The 11,381-nt window shown below is 31.0% G+C and overlaps 1 protein-coding gene across 2 annotated transcripts; it reads left to right on the top strand.

Annotated features, from left to right (window-relative positions):
* The first annotated feature begins 2,966 nt into the window (after window positions 1-2,966).
* On the top strand, window positions 2,967-10,409 carry LOC110029625. 2 transcript variants are annotated; one of them, XR_002294560.1, is made up of 5 exons: window positions 2,967-3,208; window positions 3,488-3,561; window positions 5,870-5,959; window positions 10,179-10,218; window positions 10,264-10,409. XR_002294560.1 is itself a non-coding variant. In XM_020731996.1 (4 exons), the coding sequence occupies exons 1-3, from the start codon at window positions 3,056-3,058 to the stop codon at window positions 5,946-5,948; spliced, it is 306 nt and encodes a 101-aa protein (XP_020587655.1). In that variant the 5' UTR covers window positions 2,969-3,055; the 3' UTR covers window positions 5,949-5,959; window positions 10,179-10,409. The 2 variants fall into 2 exon arrangements, 1 of the variants encoding a protein (XP_020587655.1); XM_020731996.1 differs by having other exon boundaries at window positions 2,969-3,208; window positions 10,179-10,409.
* The last annotated feature ends 972 nt before the right edge of the window (window positions 10,410-11,381 follow it).

Genomic DNA, 11,381 nt, shown 5'->3' with positions numbered 1-11,381 from the left:
TATATATATTTATAGCAATTAACAACCCAAACTTTTTATAACACTAAAAAATATCATTATTTTAACATTTTAGGAGTGAAATATACATTTTATATAAGTGTAAAAATTAAAGTGTAGATATTAGACATGTAAATACATAAGAATTGAGTGCTATGTATGTAAATCTTGAATATTATTTATAAATTAATACACAAAATTGATATTACTTATTATATACATACTTCTCAATCCTTATGTGTACCCAACGAAATGGTATTAACAAATCAAGCTCCTTCTCTCATCTATTTTTTTAAATCTCACTAAAATATTACAGATTGTGATATGACGCCAACTCATATTTGTTATTTTTATCAAATTCATAATGATTTGATTGTGACCCATATAAATGTATTGGTTTGTGTACACACAATATTGTCCACACAAATTTTAAAATAATCAACCAGCTGAGAATGATGACATAATCAAAGTATTAAATTCAAGAAACATGATCTGTACCGGTCATCTGAAAGATCAATAGACTGATCAAGTTCACCCTCGGAACATCTGGTCTGTGGTGTTAAGAATTATAATAAGAAATAATTTATTCCTATAAGAAATTATGATGAATAAATTATTTCATTAATATAAGGAGATATTTCCTTTTTTATTTTATATTTATTTCCTTATATTATGAATTATTTATTTTCCTATTTTATGTTATTTACTATATCTCATAATAATTAATATTAATTAATTATTGGAGATATCATGTGATATATTTTTCCTTTAATATCATTTTCCTTTTATTATTTTTCCTATTATATGATTCTTGTAAGGGTTATTTATATTCTCGTTCAAATCAATAAAATAATGAAGTGTTCCACATTATTCTGAATTTCAACATAGTATTAGAGTCTAATTTCGTACTCTAGTCATCAGTCTTCCTTTGAGAATTGTCGGACTCCCTTTCTGTCATCCTTTGTGCGGGAGAGGAGGGGCACTCATCTTGGTATTTGAAAAACATTTTTTTTTCTTCTCTCTCAGCAAGCCTTGTTTGCTGGCCTTCAGAAAATTTATAGTCGTCGTCCCCTTAGTCGAGACAGAACATGTTGTGTTCGTTGCGCACGACATCCTCACAAGCCGAACAAATCGAGAAGAAGGGGGTCATGAGCAGGGGCTCCAGCCAAGGCGGCACCAGCGATGCCGCCACCCACCTCATAATCATCTTGCCGGAGATATCGTGTCGTGGATCGAACAATGCCGACAAAATCCATTGTCGGCCCTTCCTCATGCAGCATTTTTTTTTTCTTCCCTGTCAAAGCATCAGGGGGAGCTGTGTTTCCAGTCGACATTTCTCCTGTAGTCTTTTTTTCTTCCCTACCCAAGCGTCAGGGGGAGCTGCGTTTCCAACCGACCATTTCTTTTGCAGTATTTTTTTCTTCCCTAGCCCAAGCGTCAGGGGGAGCTCTATTTCCAATTGCCCTTTCTTCTGCTGCTTTCTCTGTCAGCAAAATTTACTGGGTATGATTTACATGTTTTTTTCTGCAGCCAACGCAACTGCGGTCAACTTAAAGTCAGTTTTCTTGTAGGTTGTCGTTTTCCCTGCAAAACTCAAAATTCAGCCAAGCTTGAATCCAACAAATTCAACCAAGCCTGAATCTCTCTTCTACGCCGAAACATATGACAGACAAAACTCAAAATTCAGCATAGTCTGAATGTAACAAATTTGATAATTCAAACGACCAATTTTTCTTCACTACTCAACAAGTTAGGAATTATTAACATACGTTACAAACTTGAGGTGGAGTTTTAAGAATTATAATAAGAAATAATTTATTCTTATAAGAAGTTATGAGGAATAAATTATTTCTTTAATATAAAGAGATATTTCCTTTCCTATTATATAAATATTTACTTGGATTAGGAATTATTTGTTTTTCTATTTTACGTTATTTCTTATATCTCCTAATAATTAATATGAATTAATTATTGAACATATCAATTGATATATATTTGCTTTGATATCATTTCATTTTTATTATTTTTCATATTATAGGATTCTTGTAAGCGTTATTTATACCCCGTTCATATCAATAAAATAATGTGTCATTGATATGAACAGGGAAATAAATAACTCTTATACGAATCTTATAATAGAAAAAATAATAAAAATGAAATGATATAAAAAGAAAGATATATCACATGATATCTTCAATAATTAATTCATATTAATTATTAGGAGATATATGAAATAACTTAAAAAAAAGAAAACAAATAATTTCTAATTCAAGGAAATATATATAAAATAAGAAAGAAAATATCTCATTATATTAAGGAAATAATTTATTCCTCATAACTTCTTATATGAATAAATTATTTCCTATTTTAATTCTTAACACTCCCCCTCAAGTTTGAAATGTATATTAATAATTCTTAACTTGCTGAGTAGTGAAGAAAAATTGATCGTTTGGATTATCGAATTTGTTAGATTCAGACTTGACTGAATTTTGAGTTTTGTTTGCCATATATTTCAGCGTAGAAGAGATATTCAGGCTTGGCTGAATTTGTTGAATTCAGGGAAAAAAAAAAGTGTTGTTTCCTGCGACTAGGAAGAACAACAGAAAAAGACTACTTTGTTTTCTGTGGGAAAGTCTTTTGGGTAAGAACAACCGGAAGGTCTTGCTGCTAGGAAGGTCTTGAGCTTATCTACGGTCCCAACTGTCGGAGCTCCCTAAAGGCCGGTTGAACGCAACCGGCCAACTGACTACTCTTACCTCGAAAAAAATAATTTTCTTGAGCCCCGCCGCTTTGGCCTATCAAACCAAGTCATATCGATTGGCTGATTACTGTTGTACATGAATTCAAATTGTAATAAATTTAATATTAATCATATTGATTGCATTCAGAACTATTTTCATAATTGGCCGCTACTTTCTGCAATTAAGAGCTATTTTCATGCTGAAATCAACAGTTTGATAGTTGAAAATATCACCTCAATGCTTCTTAGCTCTGTATGTAATCATCCCAATTTTTTATCTCGGCTCATTCGGTTCGTCCCGAGCGAGTTACACAGGCCATGGCGGCCTTTCTGCTTCGCCGAGCTGCGTCGAACCTAGGTCTAGTTTTCTCTCGGCCATTACTTCCAGAGAGCTCCTCACCGGCTGTTCCTTCAGTTCCCGGTTTCTCCTTCGGTGCTTCCATGGAGCTCATGGCCGTTCCCAAGAAGAAGGTACATATTTATTGAAAAAACCCTAGTGCTTTTTCTTATAGATGGAGATTTTGTGCTCCCGCTCAATCGAAACACAGAGAAGAGATGGATTTCTTTTTCCTTTTTTAGTCGATCGTTGTGTTGTATGCGTTCTTTTTAGTTTTAACCGCATTTCGTGGTGTTGAATCATGGCGTTCAGTTTATGTGTCCCAATCAGAACAATCCGATTTCCATTGTTCTTTGGATCAGTATTTGATAAATTGTCGAGGTATTTTGGTTTAATTTACTTTTGGATTGCAGGTTTCGCCGCATAAGAAAGGATTGAGGAATGGACCCAGGGCTCTGAAACCCGTCCCAGTGATTGTTCGGTGCAAGTAAGAATTCTGCTGATTTGTTATCTGGAGTGCTGTTTTAGTAATTTGCTTATGAATTCAAAAATTGCAACTTTGAATTGTGAGGGGATTTAGTTTTGGGGCAATTGCATACATAACTTATAAATCTTGATTATTTACAAAACTGAGGCCTAGTTACCTTCATTTGCAATAATAACATCCAAATATTGAAGAGCATAATGAAGCTTGTTTTGGGTTTAAACATGTTAAGTGGGACGAGGGTATAAATACTTGGGACATTTATATGCATAGCACACAATTCTTATGCATGTACATATATCACACCTAAACTTTCATATTTATACACAGCACTCAGATTTAATATCACAATAAATGCAGCACTATTTTCACTTTTTAAGATTCAAATACACATTTTCCTGCACAGGTTTAGAACACCAAAAGTGCTATGTATGTAACTATGAAATTTAGGGAGAGATATGTAAATAGATTAGAATTCTGTGCCACGTATGTAAATCTCCTTAAATATTTTCACATAGCATTTGTGGTCAGGCACTAAAGTGGCATTCTATTTTGATTCAGAAGGGATTGAAGTGAGCGACGAGACAATGCAATAATTTGTGGAATAAATTGGCATTTCTCCAAACATTATGTAGATGACTTTTTATATGCTATAGACAAAGATGACAAAGCTCTTATGCTTCTTTGTTCATTATGTTTAATTAGATTGATAAAATTTTTAATTATTGCTTCATTATAAAATTATACATAGCTGATTATAATGACATCATACTAATTAATGATTAATTAGCCAAGCAAGTTTTAATTAATAAATAAATAATTTGAAATTATTAATTAATGATTAACATAGTTAAAAAAATGAAATATAAAGTAACTTGGATTAACATATTTAAATTATAAAGAAATTGCCAAACAATTTCACAAGATTTAAGGAGATTTAATATATGCCATGCTAAACAATTTATGAGATTTAACCACCTCAAGATTTACTAAATCTGGATTAAGATGATTTACTAAATCTTACTAAATTAAATCCCAGATTATCACTATATATAAGAAGCAACTTCAAGTTTATTCCTCGAAACCTTTCATAATTGCTTATTGTGTATTTCTATTATATTAAAGCGTCTTTCATATTAATCCGGCGATAGACATGAATTCTTATTAATTTTATTCAATAATAAAAAAATAATAACAATAGCAACAAAATTGCAGTTGAGTAAATGATTGACACGTTTTGAAATAGGCTAGGCATAATTCAATCACCAAGACCAACGCTCAAAGCACATAATAAATTTTATTTAAGTTTATCCAATTGATGTTTATGGATTGTTTCCATGAAAGATATAGCAAAATCCTCATAACTCTCTTAATGAAATAACCCTTGATTACATAAGGCATTTCTTCTAAAGGCAAGAATTAGGTTTCACAACTTTAACATCACATGCTATAATTTCAAGGGAAGTTTACATACGTAGCATACAATTCTTCTGTATTTACATATCTCATACCTAAACGGCTAAACTTTCATATCTACGTGCATAGTACTTTGGTGCTTTAAGCCTATGCATGAAAATGTGTATTTCACTTTAAAGTAGTAATAGTGCTATTTTTCATGTGATATTAAAGATTTAAGTTCCATGTGTGTAAATATGAAATTTTAGGTGTGAGATGTGTAAATACATAAAACTTGTGTTCTATTTATGTAAATGCTCCTAATTTCAATCAATTATCTTGTCCCTGAAGTTCAGTGTATATGTTTGCACTAACTTTGGTGCTCCTATAGCATTTAACATTATTCATATTGGCCATTGATGAACAGGTTAAAGTGCTGGTCTAATGTTCTTTAAGACTGGAAGTAATATTTTACCAAATTTGTTAGCTACAATGAGCTGAGACACTCTTCATCAATGCATGATAAATTCACTCCGGCGGATGTCATTTAATAGTCTTTTCTTTTCACGAAATAAGCAACAACAGAAGATATGCTTAAATCTTTTTATAACTGAAAGATTTACATATATACCACTCAATTCCTATGTATTTACATATCTAACAACTAAACAACAATTTTTACATACATGCGACTTTACCTTTGCGTAAAAAGGTGTATTTCACGTTTTAAAAGTTAAAATGGTGGTTCTTTCGATGCTATATGAAAAATTTGAGTGGCATGCATGTAAATATTAAAGTTTGTGTGTTAGATATGTAAATACATAAGCATTGTGTGGTATGTATGTAAATGCCCTAAATCTTGTTATAATTTTTTGTTTTTTAATATTTTATTAACAGAGCCTTGAATTCTATGTAGGAGTTGCGGCCGAGTTAAACTGCCACACTTTTATTGCTGCAGTGGGAATAGAAGAGCAGGCGGTTCCTCCCCTTCTTAAAACTGATGCCTGTTAGTATTACAAGAACTCCAAGATCTTGCCGAATTGGTTTTTCAGTTATACTTGAACCCTGTTTGTTGAAAAAAATTTATACAAAAGGATATCTTTTAAAATCATCACAAAACATACTCAAATCTAAATCTTATTAGAAGTATGACTGAATAAATTTTTAAAGAAAGCGCAAGTTTTAAATAAATGGTTTTAGGATAATTATAATTTTCTTTTTTTTATTGAATTAGGTTTAAAATTTTCTTATAGAATTTATTATTTTTAACAAATCTTAGTAAAAATGTGAACCCGGTTTAGATTTTAAATTATTCTCTTGAACCCTATCTCTCTCTATTATATATATATATATATAGAGAGAGAGAGAGAGAGAGAGAGAGAGAGAGAGAGAGAGAGAGAGAGAGAGAGAGAGAGAGAGAGAGAGAGAGAGAGAGAGAGAGAGAGAGAGAGAGATGGTGAGGTTGATTGGATGCTTGTGTGTTTGTGCACGTATATCTTATTTTTCTTTAGGTGTACTAATTTTGTGTTGGAGCAAAATAAGAAGAGAAAGTTGCAGGCTGAGATAAAAATGTAGTGAAAAAGAGAACACGGAACAACAACAACAACAACAACAACAACAAGCCTTTATCCCTCTAAGCGGGGTCGGCTACATGAATCTTTTATTCTCTATTGTGTCCTATTGAGTAATTCTAATAAATTAAGATCATTTTTTATACACCATGCCCACGTCTTTGTAGATCCATCTCTATCTTTTTGAACGTATGTTGAATCCAAAACATCGACTCTCCTAACCTGATCAATAGATAGTTGACGTTTAATGTGACCAAATCATCCAAGATGATTCTCTCTAATATTGTCTGTCATTGGAACTACACCAACCTTTCACGGATACATTCATTTTGCATTTTGTCTCTAAGTGTAAAGCCACTCATCCACCTAAGCATTATCATCTCAGCAACATTTAAGTTAATTTTATGCTTCTCTTTTTTAAACGTAGTGAAAAAGATAACTGGGAGAATGAAATAGATAGAAGAGGAAGAAAAAAAAGTAATTATTTCATCAGGTAGTATTATCTTGCCATGGTCAAAGTACTGTGGTGTAAGAGTGAAGTTTTATTTCATTAAAATTGAAAAACCAAACTGAATCGATGTTATTTTGTTGTTTTAGTTTGGTTGTTAAAGCATTGATTCATTCCTTGGTTATAATTTTGAGTTTCTTTTATTTTTTCTTATTGATTCAATTTTTAGTTTTATAAAATAGATTGAATCAATATCTGAATTATATTAATTTTTTCAAATATTAAATCAGTAAAGCCATGTAAATGAACAATTGGCATAATGATTGATCAACGTGAATGCTATATGTATTCTACACGTCAGAATTATAAATTATGATAAAGATTATTTGGTTCTTCATTAATATGTGTTATTTAAGCTAAATATAATTAGGTTCATTTCTAATTTTAATTACATTTTGGTTCATCTGAAAACGAGCAAAACAAGCAAAATTAAAGTTTGATTTGATTTAAAAAATGGTATAGTTAGTTCGATTTTTTGAATTTTACAATTGAAACCAATTCGTTGAACTATTCATAAATCAACTATCCAAACAAATTTCACGTCCTCAGTGTTTTTGCAGAGCTATTGTAATAATTTCATTGACATGGGTGAATGTATCCTCCTGCAGAACATTCAAGAGGAAGAATTTATAGTATTAGTTAAATTTGTTTATTTATTTTATAATAATTTTCTTTTTTCTTGGCTTGTTTTTTTTTTTCTTTTTCTAATGAGATTGGGTGTATATAGATTTGAGGATATGTTTTTTATGCTCCATTTTATTTCTATGCTTGTGTGGCTTCTTTAGAATGATTGAATCATTTCTCCTCTCTTATGGAAGTATGCTTATTGTTGCTGAATAACATAAATCTTTTTGACTTCTTGTGATGCTTGGTTTGCTCGTTATTAATTTATTATGTTCATTGTATTCTCTATTAGTAGCTATTTACACATAAAATTTAGATGTGCTCCGATCATGTAATGTACAAGCCCATTATAAAATATGGTAGCAATAAAATGCGAGATTGAGAAATCTTATGGCTGAAAGTATTTTAGGTTATAGAAAATAATGGCTCTAGGCATGCCTAATCTAGTAGGAATTTATGAAGGCTCTCATTGGGTGTTATGCATGACTGAGAGGTTGAGTGAAGAACATAAAGTTACGATGGATGAGAAACCTTCTTCAATAATCCAACTATATTTTGTTAGACGAGTCTTTGATGGAGACCTTGAAGTAAATATTTCTAGTTGTATCTTAGGTTTAAGAGTTTTTATGTAAAAACCAAATGCCTCTTTAATAAAGTTATTAGTTCTAGCTACTATCGTTCTAATGCGGGAATGTACACTTATTAAATCACATTATAATGAATTTAATTTGATTATTAAAGATTTGTGGAATATTAATTTGATCATTTGTAATAAGGAACATATATAATACCTTTGTGCTATTTACATTCCTCTTATGATCATTTATGTGGCACCATATAATGTAGTAGAGATGTAATTAGATTAGATAATATTTAAGATTCACTTCTTTTTAAAAATTTAATTGCTAAGCTTGAGGGTGTTGAAAGATGAAAAGCAACTTGAAATATTGTTGGTACACGCAGTTGATCGAGTTATCAATAAATTTGATGACATGGGGGTGAATAGAGAGAATGTGAAAGCTAAGAAGGGAGCATTTAAGAGAATCCTAAATGTTAAGGGGAACCTTTTCTTTCGATTCTTAGAATATATATAGGGCCGTAGGCAAAGACCTTGAACCGGAGGTGAAAGAAATCCGGTTTTCTCATTTTCATGATTGACGTAAGAAAGTGAGAAAGAAAGAACTTTTTGACCCGTTCGGTTATCTCAGTCAGTAAAAAAATGAAGTAAGAGTAAGAACTTACGCTAATGCCTGCTCTCATAGCCCTAATGAACTGAAAGAAAAACTGGAATGAATGGACAAGACTGCCCCCAATTATCCATCAAATCGAGAAGTCAAAAAAAAAAAAGAATTCTTTTCAATATCTTTCTATAGAATTTCTTTTTTGAGAGATGTATGTAAAGTATTGCTCTTGAGAGAAGTCGTTGTGAGGCATTACTGAAAGATTTATTGATTACAGTAGCACACCCAAGACCCAAAGTGCCTTTTGGGTCTTTGTAAGGCATCTGAGACAAGCAACACCAAAGTTTAGAAGATCGTTGATTGTGCAAGGAAAGTGACCATTTGGATCAACAATTTATGAATTTTTTGCTGAATTGGATGATAAAATTGGCTTCACATTATAATTTATGGATGACAGTAGAGTAATTCACACATCCAATTCCATGTTATCTTAAATGCTCACTTGTTGTGATTGATATACCTTATCTATACAAATGGGTGGCAGAGGAGGAAAAAATGGTAAGAGCTACCATAGGTTAGAGAATCTTGTGCTCAACTACTCATTCTCTACCCAGTTGTATTCTAGACAGAGTTTGAATCATAGTCTATCAGCAAAACCAAGAATAAGAACTATATGGAGTTGGAGAGCTATAAGCTTGAATCATAGTCTATCACCGGAAAATGTATTTTTTTGTGCCTAGTTTTATCTGGACATTTATATGATTTCTTGGCGGTTAATCAAATTCTCTCGTCTCATAAACTCAAGTTTGTTTTAGCTAAACTGCGTCAAGTCTCAATATCTCTTCGTGATGTTTGGTTATTTTATTATACCTTTTTATGTTCATTATACTTGCTCCTAATCGGCCCTCTCCGCTCGTGTTTTGATAACAAACTCGAGATCTTAAATTGAATCAAAGAAAAAAAAAGGTGGGCAATTACATACATAGACCCGAAAGGTTGCTATTTACAAATCTAGCACCCACTTTCATCCATTTTTCAAATTCGCCCAAATATCAAAATTCATGTAAAACCCCATCTATCTTTTTTTCCCATTTTTATCAAATTCTCAATAATTTGATCTTGACACATAAATATTTTGTTCGTAGTTTACAAATAGCACACATGTGCTTGATTTTGTAAATAATGGTGTTTTGGTTGCTACATATGTAATTATTCCAAAAAAAAAATGGTTGAACTTTTAAACTTCCATCACTCCAAAGGATGTCATTTCTTTGTCTTATCAGCAATATTCTTAACTATTCTTTTGCAATTTTATTATTTAAATTAGTTGGCTTTGTGCAGATGTTGGCTGATGAAAGCATATGCCCATAATAGGCCCCAAGACTTTATCAAAAACAAATTTATTTTTAATGTATCTCTTGTTTTTGATGTATTTCCTGCGTGTTCTTTGTAATCAGATAACTCCATGCTTTTCAGGCATGTTTCATCTCCTAATTTTCCTGCACTGAGTAACACCATAGCATTTGTATTCAACCTTTTTTTTTAATGGGGTTTTAAATGTATTTTATTTTATTTTTTCTTTAGCAGGCTTTTAGAATCGTAGTTTATCTGGAAGAAATCCTTTTTATTTTATTTATTTATTTTTTTTTTTTGGGAAATTTACATTCATGCCACACAATTTTTATGTATTTACATATCTTAGCACCCATAGTTTGATATTTACACTTGTAACATCTTGGTGACATAAACCTATGCATGAATAGTTGTATTTCACTTTTATGAAGATAGTAATATTGATATTTTTATGTAATGTTAAAGGTTCAAGTGGTATGCATGTAAATAAAAATTTTTGGGTGTTAAATATTTAAATGTATAACAATAATGTGGTACTTGCAATGTACAACTTTTTTATGTATTTATATATCTCTCACGTCACTTAAATGTTTAACATTAATATTAGCTTTATTTTCAAGGCAGACACATTCTTCATGGATATGTTTTGATGTGATGATGGCATTAAAGTGTTACATAAATCTTAAATGTTAAACATCTAAATATATAAAAAAAATGTGTTCATGATGTAAAACTCCCTAAAAAAATTAGTCAAGGAACATAATAATTTTGGTTGCATGGTTATGAAATAAAAGTTATTAGATTAGTGGCATCTTGGCTCATATTCAAATAAAATAACATAATAAAAAATTTAGGCGAATTATTCTATCATTTAAGAGGCCTGAAAGTCTTCCGAGTACTGCATGGAGCAAAATATAACATTATAACATGGATTAACAATAATATATTTACATAACTAACCTGTTTTGATTTGTATCAGACTTTGTAGTAGTTAGGGCTACAATGCAATGCAAAATTGGCTATCAATTAAATCATCATGATGCGACTAGTTTCTTTAAAACTTTGCAAAAATTTGCTCCTTAGAGTTTGCATCAAAGTTCTTGTTTGATTAGATTAAATTTCCATTAAAAAATCTTAAAATAATTCATATATATATATATATATATATATATATATATATATATATATATC

The sequence above is a fragment of the Phalaenopsis equestris genome, unplaced genomic scaffold, assembly GCF_001263595.1.
Source record: "Phalaenopsis equestris unplaced genomic scaffold, ASM126359v1 Scaffold000600, whole genome shotgun sequence".
NCBI classification, from domain to species: Eukaryota; Viridiplantae; Streptophyta; class Magnoliopsida; order Asparagales; family Orchidaceae; genus Phalaenopsis; species Phalaenopsis equestris.
Note: the sequence above shows the minus strand (reverse complement) of the source record. Positions and strands in the feature narration are given on the sequence as shown.

Excerpts from the sequence above, each read along its gene's own strand:
- LOC110029625 (XM_020731996.1), top strand. The coding sequence starts at position 3,056 with ATGGCGGCCTTTCTGCTTCGCCGAGCTGCGTCGAACCTAGGTCTAGTT. Across the intron at positions 3,209-3,487 it reads TGGCCGTTCCCAAGAAGAAG|GTTTCGCCGCATAAGAAAGG; the intron begins GTACATATTTAT and ends TTTGGATTGCAG. Across the intron at positions 3,562-5,869 it reads CCAGTGATTGTTCGGTGCAA|GAGTTGCGGCCGAGTTAAAC; the intron begins GTAAGAATTCTG and ends AATTCTATGTAG.